We start from the raw sequence: 25,641 nt of genomic DNA, 5'->3' as shown, positions 1-25,641 counted from the left end.
GCCTTTGTATCATTTTGTATGGATAAGTATTCATCATGTAGCCTATTATGACACGGGAGCCACTGAGCTGCTCTGTGGATTAAGACTTTGCATTAAAAAAACAAGATAAGCACATTTATACAATGCAGTGTTAAAGATTAAACCAGCCTCTGTGAGTTGTTACCTGTTCCACCTCTCAGGTGTTTTTTACTGGAATAACTGTTCAGTGTCTGGACAGGTAAGATTATAAAATATTTATTATTTTCTGCATTATTAATCACCTCACATTTTCATTGTGGGAATATTTGGGGGGATCCTGGCAGGGGCGGGTCCAGAGTATTTTCTGGTGGGGGGCACAAGGGGTAACAACAGTGAATCTGGGGGTGGGCACCCAAAAGTAACAAAAATGAAGGCTGCCATTAACCGCTCTCTTGAATATTTATTGTACAGGTACACACTGTTTACATGTCTTCATCTTGCTTTTATTGGCCACATTGAATCTTTCACCTTGTAAGGAAGATGCCCATGACCTTTCCATTTTCCACTTGTAAATATTAAAATTATAACCAATCAATAATCAACTCTATCTTGTAAATAAGAAGTCTTAGCAGAATAAGCAACACAATATTCTCAAAGTGAACATCAATATCTTATACTCTTAACCAGTAGTTAGAGCTCAGCTCTGTACAAACATCTCAGTGTTTTGTGTAAGTTATGCAGATTAACAGGACAAGCATCACTCAAATGGTCAAATTGAGAACAATAACAATCCTACACAATTTTATTTATTTCCTACACAAAATACTGGGATGTTTGCTGTACAGAGTTGAGACTAAGTCAGAAGTTAGTGCTTATAGCTCTTTACAGTGAACAGTGGGAAAGAGCTTTACACAATGACTGACATTGCCACAAGTCAATGACCATTGGCCACCATGGAAGACCGGCCCCTGATCTTAACTGCCAAAACTGAATATAAAGTAGTTAATAGGTCATCTTTTAAGTAAAGCATCTATATACTCCCCCTGCCATATCACTGAACACACCATGGACACAAATCCTTAAAGACATTTACACATGTGAGTAATGAACCTTCCATATTATTATCACTATGTCACTCCTGTGTGTGTGTGTGTGTGTGTGTGTGTGTGTGTGTGTGTGTGTGTGTGTGTGTGTGTGTGTGTGTGTGTGTGTGTGTGTGTGTGTGTGTGTGTGTGTGTGTGTGTGTGTGTGTGTGTGTGTGTGTGTTTATTTATTTATTTGTTTGTTTGGGGGCAGTGCATGTGAATGAACATGAGCCGAAAACAAACAACGTAAACATGACAGATTGTGGCAAACATACTAATTTACAATCCTCAGGTGGATATAACATAAAGCAAAAAGCATTACAAGTCACAATATACTTCTGTTAATATCATACATGAATAAAAAAGACAATCTCAGGCCGAACAGATAAATATTAGGTTGCATCTTATGATATAATTCAAAGACAATATTACAGATATCTTATTAGAAAAAAAAACATAACACTGTATTGACACATTAGGTCGTCAGCTTCACTCCACAGTGACTTAACATCCACAGACCGACTAACTACACACCAGGACCATTGAGACAATTGTGTTAATTTATGGGTTCAGACCATATAGCAGGCCATATCTGTCATGTTACACACCATAAAAATCTGACTCCCTCTTCAGTTCCCAGATATGAACACATCTGATGTCACAGCTGACTCACTGCAGATAAGATAATGCTACTGCGTTTACTGTGAGGGTGTTGACACAAATGCATGTGAAGAGGCTGGAGCGAGCACAGCTCACACTCCATCAAAACTAATGTTAGAGAGTGAAATAATGTTCCTGCTCGCTGCAGGATCTCTGACAATGCAAGAGGAAAACATGCAGCATGTGTGTGTTTGTCTCCGGTCAGATGGTCGCTCTGTCAACACGCTTTAAGAAATGGGGATTATGTCACAAACATCTAACTTGATAACAACACACACAACTGCCCATTGTCTCCCTTGCATTGCCTGTGCAGCGGTGGCACCATGTTCTCTCACCAGGAGCTTCACCGGCCTGGTTTCCACTGTCAGCGGGTGACTCACCGAGGCTTAGAAAAGCTTTAATGGGTGTCAGAACAACCTTCCTCCAGGATGAAAGTCAGATGTTTGAGGTTTTTTTCTTTTAATTTTACTGAATAAATCACATGCAATTACAGAAGCGATGGGAAGCTTCTTTTCATTTTGAGTTTCTCAAGCTCCATTTACATATTTCCAGCCTCTTTATGACAATGTTTTAAAAGCCTTTTTACTTCCCGATCAAATAAAGGCCTTGTCTTTTGTATGACATAAAAATGCAGAATGAATTAATTTCTTAGCGATGTACAAGATTAACCTTCATCTTGTGTTAACTTTCTGCTACCATCTATGGTGTTAGGGTCAGTTTTGACCCGTGTTTTAAATCTGCTGTAAAATACACTAAAAACATTTTTTTCCATCCAATCTGTTTTTCTTCTCTTGGTTAAATTGTTAGGCTTCCTTATCCATGAAAAGGTTTTTGCACTTATGATTCTGTTTGAACTCTCATTATTGTTCTTATCGTAATAACTGGGTCAAAATTGACCCTAACACCACAAATGTCATAATTTAGAGCATTTTAGAATGTTGTGGAAAAAAAGTTTTTTTGTTTTATTTTGTTTAAATTGAGGTTCCTGACAAAGTGAAAAAGCCTTGATGCTATGAACAAATGTATGTGGTAGGCTACTTGTACATTTAAAACCTGAAAACAGGTCAGTGGTGACCCGAACACCAGAGAAGGGATAATATTACCTCCGTTGTCAAAGGTGTCATCATTGCAAACATTAATGTTTACTACTCCCTCATACGAGCTGGCAGCAGAGTTTTATTGCCACTATGTTTCAGAATTAAAAATATATTTCCCATAAAGCTCAGACATAAAGACAGTTTTTGCTGTTTTTGAGAATTATAATGTTAACATCATTTGCATGTTTTCATTTCTGTTACATCTCCCTGATGTGGATCATGATGAAATGATCACAAACTCTTCACATGATGACAAACAGTGTGAAATATGATGCTAATCAACAGCTACAAGGGGCTCATTTACTGACAGAAGCTTTGATTGCTCCAAATTAATGTGGGAATAATTTATTGTCAGTGATTGCTACATAAATTGTAACCTTTTGTATGAAGGCAGCAATGTCATTGCGTGCCTGTTCAGAAGCAGAACTGACGGGTTTGGTTCCACTGAGACGTTGTAGAGCCTGGACTGAAACACAGGCTGTCAGTCAACGACCTGAATTACGTTTAATAGAGGCGGCGGTGGTGATTATGAAGATGCAACAAACTCATCAAATCGAAATGAAGATCAGAGAGTGAAATTAACTTCCCAGCAGGGAACCAGAGAGCAATGTAAATCTGTTTGTGTGCACAGTGTCTGTGTGTGTTTGCTTTAATACCCTGATGTGAGTGTCCATAAATCCTGATGAAACAACGAGATGAGTAACACGCCTACTATTCCATCTTGTCAACCATGAAGTCACAAAAATGTCATCTTTTCAGGAACTGAAAGAAACAGCTCTGATTTTATTTCGTTAAAGATGCATTTTTGGTATTGTCTCGCCGCTGTTGAAGGAGTTTGATAAAAACATGCCTTGATTTTCTCATCCATGTCAACTGAAGGATGGTTTTTACATTCGTGGTCCCACAGGATGAATCATTATGACTTCCATCAGTTTTCCCTAGCGCCATCATGAGGCTGACATTTGTGGTCTGAGGTGAAATGCCACAATAAGTATTGAAGCTCAGATCGTCGTGAAAATGAATCCTGTGAGGATGAATTGCAGTAAGTTTGATCGCCCTCCAGGTTCCATCTTCAGTGCCATCAGGTCAAATTTACAGTTGTCCAGGAATTAGGTTTATGAAATGCTGTATTCATAATCATATTGGAGTTACAAGTTTCCTACTTTCGCAAGCAACCCGATAGCTGAGTGCTTGAAGTGTGTACCACATGGGCGCAAATGTAATATACAGACAAGTCACCAGTCTGACCCCCAGCCAGCCAGACAGACTGTTTTCTTCATGTCTTTCCCCTTCTCTCTGCCCCATTTCCTCTGACCATCCATTATCCTGTCAACTAATGAAAATGGCCAAAATTAAATAAATTAATGAAAAAATAAATAATAGGCTAAGATATCACCTAAGTATAGCCTAGTTCACATCAGCATTCAAGTTGTAATTAGATATAGAATTTAAATTTCTGTTAAGTCCAACTTGTTGCTGCCTGAAAACCAAACAAACATTGCTCAAGTCTCTCTCAATGAATGCTACATTTACATTTCTTACATTTTGCTACAATCCAACCTTTAAAAATAAAGTTCACTACAATTTTTATTTGTGTTGTCAATTCACAGTATGATATAACAGTTGGTAAGGCACTTGTTTTTCCATCTCTACCATTCAGGCCATAACACAGTCAAAAATACCTGCAGAATACGTAGATGACATTGTCATCAGTCTAAGCTATTCTTTGTTTTCAGTGTTAATGCTCCAGTGTTTACATGCTAACAAGCTAAAGTAAAATGGTGAACATACATTGTGAACATAACATGCAGTTGACATGCTGACATAAGCTTTTGGCTCAAAGCAGCTGCCCCTGTGACCTCACAGAGCCACAGGCCACACACACACACACACACACACACACACACACACACACACAGATGTGTCTGTTTCTTCAAGTCTATGTAAATGCAAATATGTAAAATTTTAAAGGGATACGGCAACATTTTTTTTCGTGTCTTGCCTCACTCCCGAGTCCATGACAAGCAGATAGACACCATCCTTTCGACTGTGCGTGCAGTAACAAGGGAGATAGAGCCCGTATCGCCCGTAATTAGCTTAGCTCAAACGCTGGAAGTGTATAGGTAGTGTTAGCCTGCCTCCTACCCGAGCCGGAATCAGCAGTCAGAAGCTGATTTCATTTTAGCTCTAAACTCTGTAAATATATCACTTTATCGACATTTCAAACAAACAGAGAAAGTAGCCGTTTAGATCAGCAGTGTGTCGTTAATTTGTCTAAATACCAGGAGCAGAATGCACGGGGTCTATCTTCAGGCCTGTTAGCATGAGAGGGGAGGGTGTGGTGCAGGCCAGTGAGTTTAAATATCTTGGCACAACCATAGACAACAACCTCACCTTCCAGGGAAATGCAGACAACATTTACAAAAAAGCAAGACAGCGGCTGCATCTTCTCAGACAATTGAAGAGCTTTAACGCCAGTAAACAAACCCTGACCATGGTCTACCGGTCACTCACTGAGAGTGTTCTCCTTTAATATCATCTCCTGGTTGACCAAGGTAGTTAACCAGGCCAGTAAGATAACAGGAAATATACAATCGTTCTGGCCAAAAAAGCCACTCAAATTTACAGTGACACCACACCACCCACCCTCTCAATTCCGCATTTGTTTTGATGCCATCGGGAAGCTCAGAGTTCCCTTAGCTAAAAAAGCAGGGTACAAAATGTCATTTGTGCCGTCTGCAGTGGACCAGAGCATCTTCAGGTGAACTTTGAGCTACATAACAGTGAAACCGCAGCTGTTGTATGATACTGTATTGTGTTATTTCATGTGTTTATTGTATTTCATGTGTTTATTTATTTTATTGAAGTGCTAGATGTGTCCTGCTGTTATTGTTGGCTGACTACCAAGATGCCAAAGGCAAATTTCCACTGTGTTTTTAAACCATTGGACAATAAAGTCTTCTTATCTTATCTTATCTTATCTTATCTGTTTACAATTTTGTTCTGACGAATTCGGCGCTACTCAAGCTAGCTGTTGTGACTAACACACTTCTGGTTACTTTCAGAAAATAAAACACCTGTTGCCCTTTACATACAGAAAACCAAGACAATAGAATTTGTGCTTTTAAATAGGAAGCTACCCTACCCTCGATGTAGCTAGCTTGAACCAAAATAAACCGTCTTTGCTTGAACCTTCCGTTTTGACCGATCTCGTCCCGTTAACGACATTTGACCGCTCAAGATGCCTTACCGGAGAGTTTTGTCAGCTCTAAGACGAAGATCGGCCTGCTGGTTTCCATTTAGAGTTGCTGAAGAGTTTCTCTGATGACTTTAGGTGGAGGCAGGCTAACACTACACACTTCCAGCGTTTGAGCTAAGCTAATTACGGGCGATACGGCTCTATCTTCCTTGTTACTGCACGCACAGTCGGAAGGATGGTGTCTATCTGCTGGTCATGGACTCAGGAGTGAGGTAAGACACGAAAAAAAATGTTGGCGTATCCCTTTAAGGAAAAATCCACAGTACAATTTTCCTTAACAAATAAAGGTAGGCTAGTGTTACTGAGGTAACATGTTACAGTAAATTGATTTTTTGTCTGAAATACCAGAGCCACATTTTTTCAAGGCCACAAAGTCTCTTACTGTCAGGTGCTTCTGACGTAGGCCTACGCAATAAAAATGGAAGCATTTGTATTACCCATCTATCATTGTTGGATAACTGCGCCTAAAGCTCCTCTGCCAACCACTCACCGCTGTCTCACAGAGTAAGGTGATGGTTTGGCATGAACACCTTGGCTTGCAGCTCTGACGCAGTGTGTCTTTGCTCCATTGTCACTCATCAGGGAGGGGAAGGGCCAAAACCATGACTGCATCTTTAAAACAAATATCAGAGAATCTGGAGCCTTCGAAAGACAGAAAAGAGGATTCTGGGAATTTTGCTGCTGAAACAAGAATAACTATGATTCATTTGCCAAAGAGCAGATTTCTTATTTTGTCCTGATTTTTTTGCTGCGTTCCCACACAGACATCAGATCTGGACCACAGCTGCTGTCCAGCCAGGTAATATAGGTGAACTATTTCCATACTGCCCTGCAGACACGCATGTCAGTGTCGTGTGTCATCACAAGAGTTTGTTCCATGCAGGTTTGCTGCAATAGCCTAAGGGAGTGGGCGTTTCGGTGAAAGGTGTTCAATAAGAGAGCTGATGACATTATTTTGAACTGAGCTGAAAAAAGCCATTGTATTTTATTCAGTGAGCAGCAGCCAAGGACAGACGGACTGAGGAGAGACAGGCAGCGCCTGGATCAAGACGAGCAGAAGAAGTATAAAGGGACAAAGGCAGCTCTCTATAGTGGTATCTCTTTTCTTCTCATTTTATCTCTTCTCCTTTTCTCCTGTCTTTTCTTTTCTTCTATTCTCATCCCTTCTCTCCTCTCTCTTCTCCTCCCTCCCTGGCTTTTCTTCCCTTCTCCTCTCTCCTCTTTCTTCTCTTCTCTTACCTTCTCTCATCACTTCTTCTTTCTTCTCTTCCTCTGGGCGTCAGCTGTTGAAATAAACAGAATGAAAATTGGAGAGTCAGACTTGTCCTTGAGTGTTCATGGACCAGCAGAGATTTACTTCATCAGTGTTTCCAGTCGTGCAGATGCATCGTCAGTTTCAGCAACTCTTTTACGACCTGCAGAAAGACGAAAGTCTGGAAAAAACAGATGACGTCAGCACCTGAAATACAGGAAAATATACACTTTAAAAACATGTGAATTCCATGTCAAATCCTGTTTAGAGCTATGTCTGCTAGTCAGGACACACAGAGAAAAAGAAAAGTGTGGAGTTGTGCTTTATGATTCACACACGTATTACGTCAAAGCAAGTTTCAATTAAAAACAATGTGATCAGGATTCGCTGCTGCAGAGATGATCACTTGATGATCAAGGCCTCTCCACAGGGAAACAAGATAAATGTCCGAGGTCATGAAGAAATCATTCTGCTATTCAATACTTCTCTCTGTGGCTTTTCTCCTGTATACACTGACTCCTCAGACCTTCAGAAGTCATTATGATAAACAATAGCCTATGTGAAGGTTTAAATGAAGGAGAACTGCTCACACCTCATGGAAACAGCCCACAGTGAAACGAGGTTAAACACCCTCCATATATGGAGGATGAGTCAGCCTGCAAATCATCGCTGTCATGGCTGCATCATTTTGATTGGCAGCGTTAATCAATATCACACCACGACAACAGGCAGTAAACCACTATGACGTGCAGAAGGTATTAAACAGTAAAGACATTACAATTAGAGTTGTCATTCCTGAAATCAGTGTTTGTAAGATACTAAGCTATATGAGATGTATGGTCTACTGCTAACTGCTGAGATGCTGTATTATTATATATTATAAATAGGATATATTTCATTAACAACTTGTTTTATTTATTTATTTTACTGTTTAAGTACAACTTCAGGTAGTCCTTTTTTGCTTCTTCATTTTTAATTTATTTTCCAATGTTATAGTTTCTGTTTGTTTCTCAGAATTGCTGAAACACATTTCCTGAAACCTTTTGCTGAAACACATTTCCTGAAACCTTGTAGGCTATGCTTTTCTAAACCTCTAACCACAAAACTAATAGTCAATAGTACTTATACCAAGCCTTTGGCTCTTCTAGCAGAACCAGACGTACACCTAAAAACTGCTTCATCTGTGGCGAAAACCAAACTCAGTTTTCTGATCATAAACAAGCCAATCTAAAAAAAAAATTTAAAACCCACCACTGACCATTTATTACTCCCTCGTTCAAATTTCAACATTCAACAACTTGGGCTATCTAACCTGGTTTATTTGGGTGCCTGCATCAAAGACCTCTCTTTTGTAAAAGAGACCTAAAGCAGAAAGAAAGAAATAAAGAAAGAAAGAAAGAAAGAAAGAAAGAAAGAAAGAAAGAAAGAAAGAAAGAAAGAAAGAAAGGGAGAGAGAGAAATTAACATGTTTGGGGTTCAATCTTTTTCTAATGTAGTATTTTTGTCGAATAAATATTTGTGTGTATCTATTTAGGTTGCAATTAGTTCTTCAACCCATTTACTCAATGTATGCACAACTCATAATTAGACTAATATGAAAATATCTATAATGATAAGTTACTTATACAAATTGTTCATAGCCTATCCCATAAAAAACAATAATAGTGAATAAATTGGATGAAATGAGAGATTTAAGTAACACATTTTTTTATAAATGTTGAAAAGTAATTTTCCAAACTGTGGGGGAAAGTGGTATGCGATGGACATCTTCAGGGGGTACAGTGTTTTATGGTTTTGGTAAATTGTTACTTTCACTGACTACAAGTTAACAATTTGAAAACGTCCTCCTCCACGGGATGAGTGACAGAAACCAGTTGAGCTACTGAAACTGGGACCGAGACAGCAGGTTTCATGTAGAGTGCCTATATATCTCTCTATAGGCACTCTAGTTTCATGTGTCTGCTGTAACAACAGGACGCTGCTGCCGCCTGGCGGCCACGGGCCTCAGCGGCGAAACGAAGCTTAGTTCCTATTGGCTGTTGACACATGACGTAGCACTGGCAAAACAGGAAATAAAACATTCAAAGGTTTTGTTTTCGTTTTCTGGGACCAAACTACTCATGAGTCACCGTCTCACCCACCTACGCCAACAGGTACGTTTTATTCCTCTTCCTCTGGTGCGCTTCATCTGATTATTCCAGTAAAACACGCGACGTGGATCTGCGTTAATCAGATAATGAGTGTGCTGTGCTTCTGTCTGTCAGTGTAAGTTACTGTAGCTCTGCACCCACACGATGAGTGACCTCCCTGTAAACCCGCTGCTGCTGATCGGTGTCGGCTCCAGCTTCGCCTTCTCCGGCCTCTTCTACCACTTATACCAGGAGAAGACGAAGGAGCTGCAGAAGCTGAAGGCAAGTTCACCATCAGGACACACAAACTTCTAATTCAGACAAAGTTTTATCCTTTTGTCAATATTTCCTCCTTGTGATTTTTTTTTTCTCTTCAGGAAATCCCCATTTTCAAACCAGACCAACACCTGGTCCGGGTCCTGAGGTCCACTCCCTACAGGCGGCTCCAGTATGTTGCTGTGGAAGGTACAAACTCTGCTCAGATAATTAACTAAATCAATGGGGTCAGCTGTGGGGCTGGTTAAAATATCTCTTACTACACTGCTAACCAGGGGCGCCGCTAGGGATTTTGGGCCCCATGAAAAGAATCTTTACAGGGCCCCCAACACAGCGGCAACATTTTTTGATGCTATTTTACATACAATTATGCATTTTAATTAGTGCTGCACGATTTGATAAAAATGTGCGATTGCGATTATGGTGGAAAATATTGCGATTTGCGATTGCGATTACGATATTGTAAATTAAAGCAGAAGTGAGTGATCCGGTCGTTTTCGCTAATGCTGCGTTCCAGGCAGGCTTTTGAAATCGTAAATTACAGCTTCAAGTCACAACTTACGACTTTGTAGCGTTCCAGGCAACCCACTCGTGTTTTTCCGACCTGTTTTACCGGTGAAAGTCACTATAACGGCCACTCGTAACTTCCGACCGGTGAACTCGTACCAGATGGAACTGGTACCACTTCACGGTCGGAAAAATACGAGTTTCCTTGAACGCACCATAACAGTCCTGGTCCCTACGTCAAAGATATTCAATAAATGGAAAGATACTTCATGAGCGGCTGCTCCAATGATATGAAATGGTATTCACTTCCTGTCTCTCTAAATGGGCGTGGCCAACCGTCACCCCACCTCGTCTGTGAACGTGTGTGTGGATTTATACAATTTTTAGGTAGATGAAAGTGAGATATTTATATTTTCTTATGATAACATTAAATATTTGCACTACTAACAGTAATATTTAGCATGCCAAAAATAATTTAAATCATTTTCACGGGAGTTCGTGGCCGTTTGTTTGACGTTGCCTAGGAGATCGGTGCCAAATCTCGCGAGAGTGTGTCGTAGAGACAGAGACAGGTCTGGAACAAAGTGGATTTTCTCCGGATTTCTCCGTCTGAAAATTACCATTTTGGTGTCAAACTGTTCAGAAGAGATGTGGCTTGTGAAAAATGAGTCCAAAATTTGCTTCAGTGACCGTGGGGAGAAAGGCCCGACCATAATCGGTGTTCACATTAAATTGTCCCATAGGAATCAATACACTCCAAGCTGCCTCTGGTCTCTCTAAAGGGGCGTGGCCGTGTAGAAGCCCACGTGACATGCATACAGGAAGCTGACTCTCATGAAAGGTCTTGGTTTATAAACCGTCTTTGCCTACGTCACCACATTCACGGCGTTCCTTGGCTGCACACACAGCCCTGCATGCCGTTCTCTCTCCTCATTGGATAAAAACTGTAGGATACGATAAATGTTTTCTCTTCGGCTCAGAGCAGAGCAGAGGGACTGACAGACCCGTGTTTCAGTCCAAACACTCTATGTAAGTGATTGCTGTCGGAAGATATAACTATTTAAGACTTATATTAACACAAATATATCACTCACTTCTGCTTTAATGCTGTAAGGAGTCTATTTGCTTGATTATCAAGCACAGCACAGGAAATAACCATATTTTAGGAGTGTATTTCCTTACAGTATCTTTGTATTAAATAAAAATAGGTAACTTTTTGTGCAGTTTCATAGTCTACTGCGATGCCATCATTTATTACAATGCCTTTCTCCCCCCTCCCTCCTCTCACAGCACACAGGTACACAGGTAACACAGAGACAGACAGACAGACACACACACACACGCACGCACGCGCACACACACACACACAACGGACGAGAGGAGACGGCAAATGAGTGTGGCTGTTACCGTAAAATAAAAATAAAAAATAAATAAAAAAGACAGTTAAAAGAAAACCAAACACCGGAGCTTTCTGGTCGTTTGCCCCAACAGGCATACCTCCTCGTTTTTTAAACGCACTGCACATGTTGCGGAGGAAAACACAGTTCGCTCCGTGACGCTAAGGGCCGAGATATACTTGCTGTAAACTACGCGTACGCGAGCTGCCGCGCGTCCGTTTGATGCGTCGCCTGCGACCGAACGCACATATCGACGCGAGGTGACGCGACGCAGGATACGCGCGGCAGCTCGCGTACGCGTACTTTACAGCAAGTATATCTCGGCCCTAAAGCTCCACACCTGCTGTAATCACGGGGAGACGGTCCTGCAGCACACGCTGCGCTGTCTGCCAGCTGGGTAGTCACGTGATCAGACCTGCTGGTCACATGACTACTGACAGAGTCTGCTATGCTGCACACATTAGCGGCTCCACACACTACAGGAGTTAAAGTCCCGTTTACAGGCTCACGCGGTCGCACATTTATGTACTTTAAATCGCCAATCGCACTCTTTCGTGCGATTACGTAATCGCACGGCGTGACATCGCGATTGCGATTAGATTAATCGTGCAGCACTAATTTTAATGGTATTTTTGACTATCATTACCATATTTGTGAAAGAAGAACAACATGACAGTTGACATGTATAGAATTCATTTTGATTAATTTATTTGCTGCAACACTGATTCTTAAATAGGAAATAAACAATGATCAGTAAAATCTGCTGGCCAGAAACCAGGGTCACCAGTCAGATTATCTTCTTCCCTTTCAAATACCTCAACATCAGCTTGTTTTTCTTCCTGCCTCTCTGTTGTCTTCCTGACTCTTTCTGTACACTCATTCAGTCCATCCTCCTCTGAATTACTTTCAACATCTTCGTCCTCACTCTCTGTCGCCTGTGTTTCTGCGCTCTCACTTTCATCTGTACCCTCTTCCATCTCTTCCTCCACATTCCTCCCTGACAAACCAGAAGAGGGTCCTGGACCTGGCTCTGTAGAGTGTACATGACATACATTACATACAATTATATAGTATTTCCTATAATATAACTAATAGCATAGTCACCAACATGTGAACTTCTCAGATTGGACTGAGAGCAGTCACCCCAGTCTGCTGCACACACCACAGATTTTCTCCTCTGTTCTTACTGCACGTGTTCTATTTAATTTTTTAGAAGGGCTTATGCTTTTTGAACCATTAAAATTGTTCAAAATGATTTTTATTTCATTCATTTTAATTAATCTTTCCCATAACAGATTCAGCTTTGTATTGTTTAGAGACTGTAGTAAAATGTATTATTATTATTATTATTATTATTATTATTATTATTATTATTATTATTATTATTATTATTATTTCAAGACACACAGCTGCTAACCTCCTTTCTCATGTGGGGGCACTGGGGCTGGTTCTGGGTCAGGGGAAGTTGTGGGCTGACAGGCAGCTGCTGCAGCTGCTGGTGCACTTGACTCTGTTCAGAATGGGGCATCATTTTGACAGAGGGGAGGTCAACTAATTGAATAAGAACAGCTTGATAAATGTTTGACTGGATTGATTATTTAAAGCAGAAGTAAGCGATATTTTTGTGTTAATATAAGTCTTAAATAGTTATATCTTCCGACAGCAATCACTTACATAGAGTGTTTGGTCTGAAACACGGGTCTCTCAGTCCCTCTGCTCTGCTCTGAGCCGAGGAGAAAACTTTTCTCGTATCCTACAAGTTTTATCCAATGAGGAGAGAGAACGGCATGAAGGGCTGTGTGTGCAGCCAAGGGATGCGCCTGAATGTGGTGACGCCATGACGAGGGCGGGGGCTGCTAACTCCATCGGCTGACAAGACGTTATGGTGCGTTCAAGGCAACCCGTAAGTCGTGTTTTTCCGACCTGTGAAGTGGTACCAGTTCGATCTGGTACGAGTTCATGGGTCGGAAGTTACGAGTGGCCGTTATAGTGCACTTTCACAGGTAAAACAGGTCGGAAAAACACGAGTGGGTTGCCTGGAACACTACAAAGTCGTAAGTCGTGACTTGAAGCTGTAATTTACGGTTTCAAAAGCCTGCCTGGAACGCAGCATTAGCCAAAACGACCGGATCGCTTACTTCTGCTTTAACTAAAATAACAGTGAAATGTAAAAATCCAGAGTTTTCTTGAGCTAACATGGTGAGAAAAGTGAGCTAGCTTATAGACCACAGACAGGGACAAAGTTAATATTCCATAACTATCCACAACAACTAACAAACCCACCTTTTTTGGGGGAATACTGGGTGACATATTGTCGACCCTTCAACTCTTTCTCTCTTAATTTCTTTTCTTTTCGTTTTTGGCTGCCTGATTTTTGAGGCATAGGCCTACTGCCGTCTCTGCCTCCTTGCTGCTGTGGCGCTGTCTGTGACAAACCGCCGGTGCGCTACCTGCAGCTGATCCAGGCGGACTGAACCATTTTACAGAAATAGAGGGGGGAAAGGGGGGGCCCTGCAGGCGTTGATGTTTCCAAAACAAATAAAGTTATTGTTACCAGGACATTGAAAATAAAATATTTGTGATTATAGTTAATAACTTAGTGTAGCCGATGTCATATCTGGCCCTCTGCGTTGTGTTTCTCACGGCCTGCCCTAGGTGGGGTTCGATCCCACGACCTCCCGCACCGGAGGCGACGATGCTAACCTCTTCGCCAAGAGGTTGACAACCACTGGGCGGGTTGGTTAGCACGTCCTTTATGGGTGGAGTGAGTGCACATCCGTTACATTAGCGTCATATTATTTTTTCTGTATTATCATTTCATCATCATTAGGGGCCTCTTTGGGCCCCCCTCCATCATGGGCCCCTAGAATCCGTCTCCTTTACCCCCCCTTTTCGGTGCCCCTGCTGCTAACAGAAGAAGACTGGTACAACATATGTGATGTACAGCGAACCACCACAAGCTCCAGATGTGGAAAGAATTCTGCTGGAAAAATATAGTCAGATTCTTTATTACTCCTGAAATTAAAAACAAATTCTCTTATCCATACAACAAGCATGCTGGAGCAAAAAGCAGGTCATACTCATAGTTTTTGGGAATGTACCGTACTAAGGTAAAAAAAAAAAAATAATACTGGAATGATATATGGGTTGAATTGGGGAAAAGACTGGGATACAAACCACCAATGTAATTTGAGGTGTTATATCTATTTAACCTGACAAGGGAAAATGTACAGTGTGAGGACAAATATTTGGTCAAAATATTTCTGGCTGCGACCAAGAAAGCAGTCATGAGGAAATGGTGTAGTGAAGGCTCTCCCACTCTGAGGAACTGGTTGGACACAGTCGAGGAGATAATATGGAAAGACTCACATATACGTATACCAAGACTCCAACAAACGGAATTCAACACTAAATGGGACAAATAGACAACGTATAAATCTCACCGTAGAGACGCCACTGGAGACTCTGAATGAAGTTAAAAACATTGTAATATCACAACAAAAGACATGTATCCCTCTGACACTGCTGTTTTTTGGTGTTATTTTTTCATAAAATTAAATAAAGAATGAGTTTTAAAAAAATATCTCTTACTGTGTGTTTGCAGGTATGGTCCAGGCAGAAGCGGAGCCTCTGGCCAGCAAGTTTGTCCCACGATGCTTTGGTGTGATTCAGAAGATCACCACGGAGGAGCACTGGAAATACTGGAACAGCCTCACTAAGACATGGTACATAATGAGCACACAGCACAATGTTTTTTTTATCATCATGTGAACATATAAATAATAGAGATGCACCGATCCAGTTTTTTCCAATCCATACCGATACCTGGGCTGAGCGCATCGGCCGATACCCGATACCGATCCGATACTACTGTTGAATGAATGAACCGTATACCTTGCCATGTGAGTGAAGGCATCAGGCTTGACATAAACATTTAGCCTTGCTAAAAAAAAAAGGTAACAAATTAACACAGATATAAATGTATATTAATATTATGATTATTAATAATAATAATAATAATAATAATAATAATAATAATAATAATAATAATAATAATAATAATAGTAATAGTATTTATTAAAGGGACAACGAGGAGTTTCTATTTGGTTATAAAAGTCTCTTGTTAATGTGGATGAATCTACGCTACCCACACTTGTTAATGGGCCCATTTTCGATAAATATATCGTTTTGTCTCTATCGTTATTTTGTTATTATTAGTGGTGGCGGAAATGCTGGGCGAGCCGACCAGGGTTTCTTTACTTTCGGTTTCGTGGCGAGTCATGAGAATAACGCAGCCGAATCGCCGTTTATGGTTGGAACTACGACGGTATGTGATCGTCTTTGAACCTCTGACTTTAATTCTTGATGAATGAAAACATGAGTCCGTCTTGCGCCGGTCAAAGAATTTTACGGTGCGCGCAGAGGCTCATAAATGTAGTGTGAAAACGCTTCGCTTTTCCAAACCTCCTCGTTGTCCCTTTAACAAATAACAAAGTGTACATTAGCAGCAAAAATAAATAAATAACACTAGACCGCTGTAACTGTATTGCTGTGTATGATATTAATAATGATTTTTAAAAAATGACTGGATCAGAATGCTGGATCAGCCTCATTCATCCGATATCCAGCTAATTAGTCGATATCGGAGCCGATATCCGATCCAGGTATCAGATCGGTGCATCTCTAATAAATAACAGTTATTTGTCATAATAATTTTGCAGGAACTCTCGGACAATGAACAGGAAGGAGAGCAGCAACTCAGTGGCCTTCAGCCTGGTCAGCCCCGGAGCCTACATCACTGACTTATACGTGAAGGTGCAGAACCCTCTGGAGGCGTCCGGCTGCTTCCTGGAGAGGGTTTACTACAGACTGAGAAAAGCCGAGGAGAGCTTGGCGAACGTTACGCTGCAGTTGGTCGCCGGGGAGAAACCCGAGGCGATGGAGGAGAGCGAGGAGATGCTCCGGGTGGGGAGCACCCTGACCGGGTTTGGGGAGGTGGTGCTGGAGGGGGGCCAGGTGATGAGGCTGCAGGCCCCGCAGGACGGACGCAAGTTCATCCTGGTGCCCTCCGACTACAGGAGCTTTATGGACAGACACGAGAGCTCGGCCAGCATGTGGAAGACGCTGACTGCTGTCACCGGCCTCACGGGGGCGTCGCTTCTAGCCGGCCTCATCTACAACTTAGGGAAGGATGACAGATCCAAGAAGGCCTGAAGGAAGGGAATCCACTGCATCAGCTGTTTCGTCCACGTAGCTTCCACAGCACAGTCCAGGTCGTTAGATTCATTTCTGCTGTCGATAAGTATTTACATCATGTTGTACAGTGGACATGATGGAGGCACAACGCAAAAACCAACATATTACACAAATAGATAACACAACATGTTACAAGACATTAAAACAACTTCTTAAAAGAAGATCACATTAAGATGTGAACAGGTAAATCATGTGTTTTCAGTAACGTCACATCATGTTCCTTGTATGTTGTGTCTTTTCAGGATTGTTTTAATGGACCACTTTATATATTTGTAACCACTTGTCAGAATTTAAAATACTAAAAACCAAAACCTTAAACCAGATAATGTGAGATTTGTATGATTGTTTATGATCATATGTTTCTGTCTGGTCTCTGGCTCAGTGTTTTCTGATCAAATCAAAACAGCCCAAAAATTTCATGTCACTTTTGTAATTAATTTTACACTGTATGTCAAAAACTATAACCAGGCTTTTATTTTGATAATTTTTTGCATTTACTTTACAAGGCTTTTACTGTGAATCTGATCAGAGAAATAATTATCAGTCCAAGATTGCAGTCAGTATTTAGACCAGATGACATGAAATCCACAATAACTATGATTCAGTGTATATCAGTTTAGCTGCTAATCTTCTACCTCTTTACTCTGTTCTGACCTGCAGTCAGTGTTCAGTTGTTTTAGATTATAAAAAGGGCAACACAAAAAAGATAACTGGTATTTTTTCAAAGGTGGTGGTTTTAGTTTTGAATGGAGTAATGGTAATAAAACGTCTTTTCAAAACCTTGTATCAGCAGTTTTATTTTGAGTGAGATATTTTGTGCAGTTGACAAAATAGTGAGACAGATGGTACTTATTTTTTTAAATGGTACATATTTCCAAGCAGCCTGAGAGTCTTTCTGCTTAATTTGGAAAGTGACATTCGCAGCACACAGCCCTTATATGACGTGGCACTATGATGTTTATGTTTTTGTATGTCAGCTTCAGCTGTACGGAGCAGATCCTGATGGTTACCGGGGACAGAAAGCTACCGTAGAGGGTCAAACAGCCTGAATCCCTTCATTAACACAGCAGTCGTCAAGTTTTACACAATCCTCTTTGTCCTCTCAAGAGCTCCTCATTATTCTCCGTCGTCCTCTGAAGACTCCTCAGCCTCCTCCAGCCACTGGATGAACTTCTGAAGCTGTTGGTGGAAAAACAGACGCACAAACAGAGCAGTTAGGAATTCATCATTACTAAACATGCAGTTATCCTGCTGAACAGGTCAGATGGGAGCAACTGCACTCTTACATATTTAAACAAGGATACAGATCAAATTAATCACTACAGTGATGTAACAATGGTGCCCATGTATCTGTTTATCTTATCTAAGGTAAGTCAGGTTTGATACAACTTACATTCATTTATTTATTTTATTCCTTAATAAACTTAATGAAGACTAAAAAATGTCTTTAATCACAAATATCCATCAATATCTATTACAGCCATTATTTGAAATCTGTGAATCATTTCCTTTATTCTGAAATTTACTTGGTTATCTCTGTTAAAGGCAAAGCAAGTCTATTTGTATAGCCAATTTTGACAAACAGTTTGTCTTACAGGTCTTTACACAGCATCATAACAACATCCCCTACACTTAGATCCTCACATCCACTGACTCCCAAGAAAAACAGGAGAAACCTCAGGGTGAGCAACAGAGTAGGGATTCCTCACCTAGGATGGGCAGACATGCAATAGATGCTGACTGACAGGAAAACTGTTTGCAACATGGAATATGGAAGAAACTGGGATTGTTCAGTCAAGGAAGAGCTTCTGGTGGGCAGACTGGGTCATACACAGGGAAAGCAGGGAGAGCAGGCCAGTTTGATGGGAGGACTGGAGGATTTAAAGAGGAACTCTGCACTAGACGAATGCTGTCCCTGTAGACTATCAGTTGCTGCCATCCAACAGGAGATATAAAGTCCCTGTGGCTAGATTAAATACACTGAGGAACTCTTTTATTCCTCAATCAGTTAAAATGTTGAACAGCTTAGTGTAGACTTGGAGGCACTGCAGCCACTTTGATACGTACGTATAGCACGTCACATGTCTGATGTTTGTCTTGTGTTATATTCTGTTGTCTGTTTTTTTTTGCATTGTTTGATGTGATATTTTGTTTGATGTTTGTTTGGTGTTATATTGTGTTTATATTTTGTAATGTTTCTTTGTCACGAGGAACAAGTGTCTTGGACGCAAGAAAAATTTCAGAAGTGATTCTGACAATAAAAGTACTCAACTCAAATATGCAAGTCCTTTTCCGCTGTTTTGCTCCGCCTGGCCATGTGCATTTGTTTACAACAAAGCCAGCGAAAACTTAAGTGTCATAAACAAAAGATTACGGGTTATGGACCGCGTTTGTGTTGTGGTGTGCAAAGACGAGACACCGGGGCGGCGGCCAGGTACTACACTGATGGTGCATGGTTGGTTTTCAGCCATGCGACGCCAGGTGGAAGACAGAGAGCCTCTGTCACCCGTAACAAGTCACAAGTCATGTAGTTAACTATCTCAATCACTCCGGAGCTTTTTAATTCAGGTAAAAATGTAGCATAGCCATAGCCATAGCATAGCATAATCCTGCTTAGTTCCTCTTTAACAATCTTTTATTTTTAATTCTCCACTGGACCAGGTGGAGACAGATCACTCTTCCACTGTTTTTTTACACAGACCTCCGACTACAGCAACCACACGTCAACCTTCTACTGTGTAACTGTTGCGTGTGAGTGAGTTAACCCTGTACGTACCCCCTGGTTCTTGCGGAGCTGTCTGCTCTTGTCGGTGGTGGCCCCCTGGGAGAACCAGCGCAGGATCATCTCCTCCTCCAGGATCTCCAGCTGGTACATGTTCATCAGCACCTGAAGGATGAAAACAACCAGGATCACACGACTGGTTCGGTCTGACGAGCCACGTCTTGTCTTGTAACCGAGGTTTGATGTTTCTAAGAATCAGCGGGTCACTGATTGGTTCTTACCTTGACCATGGCGGGCCAGTGGCTCTCCTGCTCCAGGAAGTGCTCCTCAAAGGCTGACAGACAATCCAGATGGTCCTGAGCTCTCTTCACGTAGTTCTTAAACACCGGTGCGAATTTCTTCAACAGCTGAGAGGAGGACAAAGATAACTGTGACTTATCGATTCAGAATATCTCTCCCTATCTAGACTATGGTTAAACAATGTGATGTAAACAACATCTATGGTGCAAATCTGGGAGTTTATTCACCGGCAGGAGCACAGCAACATATTGTGATGCAGTGAGCTGAGGTCCCTGCTGCTGGAAAGGGTATTCCAGGACCACCCTGGTTAAAATCTGCATCACCTCCTTCAGAGTGATGTTGTAGGCATATCTGAGGAGAGACAGGGTGTCAGTCTGAATGTGCTATAGTGGTAAAAGACAGAAAAGGCATTGCAGGTATTTACAAAGTGGCCCTTACTTTAGAGAGTTAATCTCCAGTACCAGATTGTCACAGCCAATGTTTTCCTCCAAGCCTCTCTGCAGAGTCCCCAGCACCTCCATCTGGAAGACTAAACATGAGCAGGACAGAGTCAGACAGGAGGATGTCTCCATCAGACTTTAAGAGCACATTCTTCTGACTCTGATATACAGAAGAATCAACTTTGGTCCTTATTGACTGTTTTTATAGGTTTTATGTATTATAGGTGACGATGTAATCTGACAGGCAGAAAGTGACAAAGGCTGTTGGTTGTCTTGAGTTTAAAAACAGCTGGTGATTTCCATCAGAAAGACCCATTTAAACCTCAGTAAATATTCATCTATAATTCATTTACTGCAGTTAAATGTCTCTTCTTTTTCCATATGTTCAGCAGTGACTGTCAGACTATATCATGCTATCTTATATTTCCTTCTAATTAACATCAAAGTACACTTTGGTTTTAGCAGGAAACTCAGCGATTAACAGCAATTCATACACACCTCAAATTACCAGACCAACTCACAACAACTGAATGAGCAGTTCAGGGAACAGAACCAGGAAACAACATAAAAATGGTGCCATTCAGTCATGTAATACATTAATTATATATTAATTATAACATGTGGTCTGAAGAAATCACATAAGGCTGAATTTTCTGTATATAGACAAAAATAATGAACATTTTAATCATTTGTAAATCATGTGTGATGTTTCTCATTTTCATGTGTTTCCTGACCCCTCTCACCTTTAACATCGTCCATCTCAGGTGAGGGAATAACTGGATCATCTGGACCATCAGGCTCACTGTCCTCGCTTTCACTCTCAACATCAGGGTTCAACACCAAACCTATTGGATAAGACACAAATGACAAGTTGCTGCTGTGATGAGGACTAAAGCATCCTGGGAAATGCTACTTTTACAAACACAAGGACGCCGTCCTACCCCAGAGACACTGCAACAGCTCCTCGTCCTCTGTATCGTCCAGGCTGTTGGCCTTCCAGATGTAGCCCTGTCCCTCTGCTCCGACCTCCGCTGGGTTGAAAACTGGAGGACAGAACAAAACGCTCTGTGACACCACGACAAGAAACATTTCAGAAGTTTTGACAACGTATGCATTCGTCAGTACACACCTTTCTGTTTGGTCTTGTCTTTATTTTGACCGACCTCGGCATCATCACTGAGAAATTCGTCGTCATCCTCTTCCTCCTCCTCCTCTGGGTGGTGCATGGACACCACTGTGCCCTCTGGTAGAGAAACGTTTGGTCCAATCACCACCTGTCACAGAATCAAAGAAATTTTAATGGAGCAATACAGAAGGCATATTCATAAAATATTGGTACCCTTTAATTTACAGGCCATTAATTACATGATAATGTCAAGAAATAGCCAAGAAATAACGGTCATTCATAGTAATGTCATGTTTTTCATAAAGGAAAAAGATTACATTACACATGGTTTTCATGCTTTGAATTTTTGGGGAAAGGCCAGAATCTTTCTCCACCAAGTCCTTGCAATTGACCGTTATTTCTGAGTTATTTCGACGCAATCAATCATTATTTCTTGGCTAGATTTCTCAGCATTACTATGAAATTGACCATGATTTCTAGGCTATTTCTAGACATTATGACACAATTAATTGTTATTTCTTGGCTATTTCTTGATATTATCACGTAATTAATGGCCTGTAAATTAAAGGGTTACCAAAATATCTTGTCTCCCTGCCATAAGTGAAAATAGATGGTATTCAAAATAGCCAAGAAAGTGCTTTAAATCATTTGCTGCCAAACTCTTGTGGTAGTAAATAGTAATAGTAAGTACATTTCACTTCTAATTTCTAATAAACTATCCATGAGGTTTTAGAGATTCCAAATGCAAAGTTGCTTTGTGCAGCGTTAAAGGGATAGTTCAACATTTTGGCCTATTGCCATGAGACAGAGTTGTTTTCGAGGTGAATTCATGCAAAACCGATGATGCGCGTTCTCGTTGGGTGCAGTTTTTCAGCAAACAGTCTCTCATTTACCTCGAAAACAATTCTGTCTTGTAACGTTCCGTTATTAGGCGCGTTTCCATTGCAGGAACTTCGGGGTAATTTTACAGGGCCAGCCCCGTTGGTGCGTGTCTCCACTGCAGGAACCTCCCCCACAGGGCCATTTACAGGAACTTTTACGGGGGCCAACGGAGTACCTACTCCAGGGTAGGTACTCCGTTCGGCCCTGAAAAGCTCCTGGGTGGGGCTCGAGGTTAACCCGGCACTGATTGGCTGAAGCTAGAGTAGGCTCTGATGCCACCAGAAAGCACCAAAACAACCGGCATTTTTAAAAGGGGAAGCAGAAGGGGAGCATTAGCCTAGCAGACACCGCTGTAAACAACAAGAAAACAGCAGGAAGATGTACGACAAATGGACCGACGATGAGGTGCAGACATTGATTGCAGTCTACGGCACCGAGGAGGTTCAGAGGGTTTGAGTCATCGTGGCAAAATGAAAATATCAGCGCACCTCGACACACTGGGGATCCATCACGCCGCAAAACAATGCCGTGAAAAGTAAAAAAAAACTCAAGCAGGATTACAATCAACCGCCATGTGCACAAACACACAAACCAGAAACGCTGCTACCGCCTCAGCTCCTTCCATCCTTCTTCGTTGTTGTTAAGATTTTTGTGCATGTGCTTGTGACCTGCCTGGGTGACGTCACGGTGATCAAAACTCATGACGTCGCCGCGGGGTCCTACTTTGCAGTGGAGACACGGCCACTGAGAGGGCCGAGTGAGAGGACGGTTCCTGTAGAAGTTCCCACCCCCTCCCTTTACCAGGAACTCCTGCAGTGGAAACACGGCTATTATCTCATAGCGTGGTGAATGTGCAGGTCACAATTAAAGGTAACGAACCTTGGCCAATTTGCCAAAAATGTTGAACTATCCCTTTAACATGGCAAAAAATGTTTTGCAAACTCAGTGACATGAGAAGTATATTGTGGCATAGTCATAACAATCATTTGACCTCAGTATGATGATAATACTTACATTATATGCAAGGACACACTGTTTATTGAGCATCACACCTTCTTTGACGTCAGCCTTATCACAGACCAGAGACTGGCTGATCGTCACGTTACTGGCCATGTGAACGTTATTCCAGATGTAGGCATGGTTCAGGATTACATTGTCACCTGTCGTGATGAAAACAAGATGCATGTAAATCACACATGTTTAAAAAAAAATGCATGCTGTCACTTTTTCAACGGTGCTGGAAGAGCGAGCTCACACCTATAGTGCAATTGTTGCCGATGACGCTATTGGAAATGTGACAGTTTGCGCCGATGCTGGTGTCACAGCCGATGAGGACGTTCTCCACCATCTGGCTGCCGTGGCCCAGGCTGACCCCGGAGCCTCTGTAGACGTTGTGGCGAGAGTACGTGCAGCTCCGTCCCTCTTGGTCCGTGAAGTTGGCCTCAGGCGTGAGAGGGTAAACCCATCGTCTCACCAGGTCCGACGACACCGAATCGTACATGAGCAGGTTGGACACTCTGGCACCGTAACCGTCCTTGGTGACGTGCATGTGTATCTGGTTTCCCAGGATCTGAAGCAAGAAAACAAACCATGATCTGATCCGAACACATCAATGTATATGTAAATATTCAAGTAAAAGTAAATGATGGCTGTGTAATACCTCTTCATTGACTAAGAGCCCTCTGACAAAGTCATTTCTAGTTTGGTAGTCAAAATTGTCAGTGAAGAGTTCAGCAACCTGAAGAATTGTGAAAAGCCATTGTTACAACAGACAGTTAAAATGAATGGAACAGTATATTATGTCAGGTTTCAAACCTGACCTGTGGGGAGCAGATACTGATGTGACAGTCAAGGAGGTCGTGTCTGATTTCAAACTCATCACTTCCACTGTGGAAAATGTTCTGCAAGACACAAACAGGAGTAACTGTCACCCATCAGTCCAAATTATGTGACAGATGTGATGCACTACTGGAACGCTCCGTTACCATAGGAAACTGGAGTTTCTTCAGCCCTTGTGTCTTCTGGTAGTGTAAGATCCGCTGGCTCTTGCTGTTCATAGCAACAATGGCATCATCCTCCTCACAGCGAGACCTGTGGCCCGGTGATGACTCCTTAAACATCATCGTCATCACTGAGATGTTCTTCTCCACCTTTCGACGATGCCTGCGAGCAAGGAAAAATTACAACAAGTGTTTAGATTTCAGGCAAAAACAGTCCTGGGGGGGATCCTGGTTGTATAAAAAGAGTGGAGACCATCTCACCTGTGCTCCTGCAGCGCCTGGCTGACATCTATATTCGACACCACATCTCCATAAACCAACACAAAGTCTGAGCGCACAAGGTTCTTTGCATCGACATCTCTGAGTACATCCCCCAGGGAGCGGTACAGCTCTGAGGTGATGATGTGGACTGTGTTTGGAGAGGTGGGCCGACACCACTTTGATTTTCTGTCAGACACAGAGTCAGCGGTTAAAACCATTCATTGGGACGCACACAGAGAAGAAGTGTCAGAGAGAAACTTACAGTAAGTGGTCCTTGATCTTACTGGCCATCCAGCAGCAGAAGACAAACGTCTCCTGGACCCCGGTGGACGTGAGGAACTCCAGGGTGTAGTCGATCATGGCAACATTACCCAGCGGCAGCAAAGCCTTCATCAGTGACAATGTGACAGATGACGTTAGCTGTCTGAGTCAAAGTAACTACATGACATGTGGGTGGCTCCACCAGCATCAATACACAAAACCAACCAAACAACACAAACCAACTGTTTAAATGTTTAATGTTTAGATGTTGTGAAGTGGTTTCCTCTGTGTCAGTGCAGCTATGTCTCTGTTTGTCTCTGTTTACAGCGTGGACACAAGTTAGCTGCCGTTAGCATCTCGGTTAGCCTAGCTCGCTACCTACCCGCGGCTGGTCTTTAGTCACCGGGAAAAACCTCCGGTTGAAGCTGTCAGCGACCAACACGGCCTGCAGCGGCTGCTCCTCCTCCTCCTGCTCCCCTGCACCCTTTCTACCGGGAAGACCAGGAGCCGCACGGCTCTGTTTTCCTCCTTTACCGGCCATGTTTCTGCCTGACTCCCCAACTGCTGTCCAACTCTGTCGTCAGGTACAACTACGGTGGCGGCGACGGACAATCTTCGGCGTGTCTAGTGTTCGCGTTTGGTGAGTGGCAGGAAAGCACAGTCTTGCACTGCAGTCTGACAACGGCAGCACAGTTAATATCTGTCCGATATTATTATGTATCAATAGGGTAAGGTATGGGCATTATGGTAGGCTATCAAAATTATATATTTTA

General features: G+C 42.0%; 2 protein-coding genes across 2 annotated transcripts; one reads left to right on the top strand and one right to left on the bottom strand.

The window, feature by feature from the left end:
- Positions 1-9,394: 9,394 nt before the first annotated feature.
- mul3 (mitochondrial E3 ubiquitin protein ligase 3) lies at positions 9,395-17,650 on the top strand. The gene is made up of 5 exons (XM_083992241.1): positions 9,395-9,464; positions 9,576-9,722; positions 9,818-9,905; positions 15,225-15,345; positions 16,342-17,650. Exons 2-5 carry the CDS (start codon positions 9,606-9,608, stop codon positions 16,832-16,834), a joined length of 819 nt encoding a protein of 272 aa, XP_083848367.1. The 5' UTR covers positions 9,395-9,464; positions 9,576-9,605; the 3' UTR covers positions 16,835-17,650.
- A 2-nt stretch (positions 17,651-17,652) lies between these two features.
- eif2b5 (eukaryotic translation initiation factor 2B, subunit 5 epsilon) lies at positions 17,653-25,448 on the bottom strand. Its single transcript, XM_083992230.1, has 16 exons — positions 25,251-25,448; positions 24,870-24,994; positions 24,608-24,793; positions 24,332-24,509; positions 24,167-24,247; positions 24,007-24,084; positions 23,604-23,916; positions 23,361-23,506; positions 21,468-21,612; positions 21,280-21,381; positions 21,082-21,183; positions 20,337-20,427; positions 20,126-20,249; positions 19,880-20,005; positions 19,653-19,763; positions 17,653-18,055 (listed from the first exon to the last, which is right to left on the bottom strand). Exons 1-16 carry the CDS (start codon positions 25,407-25,409, stop codon positions 17,993-17,995), a joined length of 2,130 nt encoding a protein of 709 aa, XP_083848356.1. The 5' UTR covers positions 25,410-25,448; the 3' UTR covers positions 17,653-17,992.
- Between the last annotated feature and the right edge of the window lie 193 nt (positions 25,449-25,641).

Source organism: Trachurus trachurus (genome assembly GCF_905171665.1).
Source record: "Trachurus trachurus genome assembly, chromosome: 17".
Lineage (NCBI taxonomy): Eukaryota > Metazoa > Chordata > Actinopteri > Carangiformes > Carangidae > Trachurus > Trachurus trachurus.
Note: the sequence above shows the minus strand (reverse complement) of the source record. Positions and strands in the feature narration are given on the sequence as shown.

Bases quoted from the DNA above. Each gene is read 5' to 3' on its own strand.
- mul3 (XM_083992241.1), top strand. From the start codon at position 9,606: ATGAGTGACCTCCCTGTAAACCCGCTGCTGCTGATCGGTGTCGGCTCC. The intron at 9,723-9,817 runs GCAAGTTCACCA...TTTTCTCTTCAG, and splicing joins AGGAGCTGCAGAAGCTGAAG to GAAATCCCCATTTTCAAACC. The intron at 9,906-15,224 runs GTACAAACTCTG...GTGTGTTTGCAG, and splicing joins CCAGTATGTTGCTGTGGAAG to GTATGGTCCAGGCAGAAGCG.
- eif2b5 (XM_083992230.1), bottom strand. From the start codon at position 25,409: ATGGCCGGTAAAGGAGGAAAACAGAGCCGTGCGGCTCCTGGTCTTCCC. The intron at 20,428-21,081 runs GTGAGAGGGGTC...GCTCATGTTTAG, and splicing joins TGAGATGGACGATGTTAAAG to TCTTCCAGATGGAGGTGCTG. The intron at 19,764-19,879 runs GTAAGAACCAAT...TTCATCCTTCAG, and splicing joins ACTGGCCCGCCATGGTCAAG to GTGCTGATGAACATGTACCA.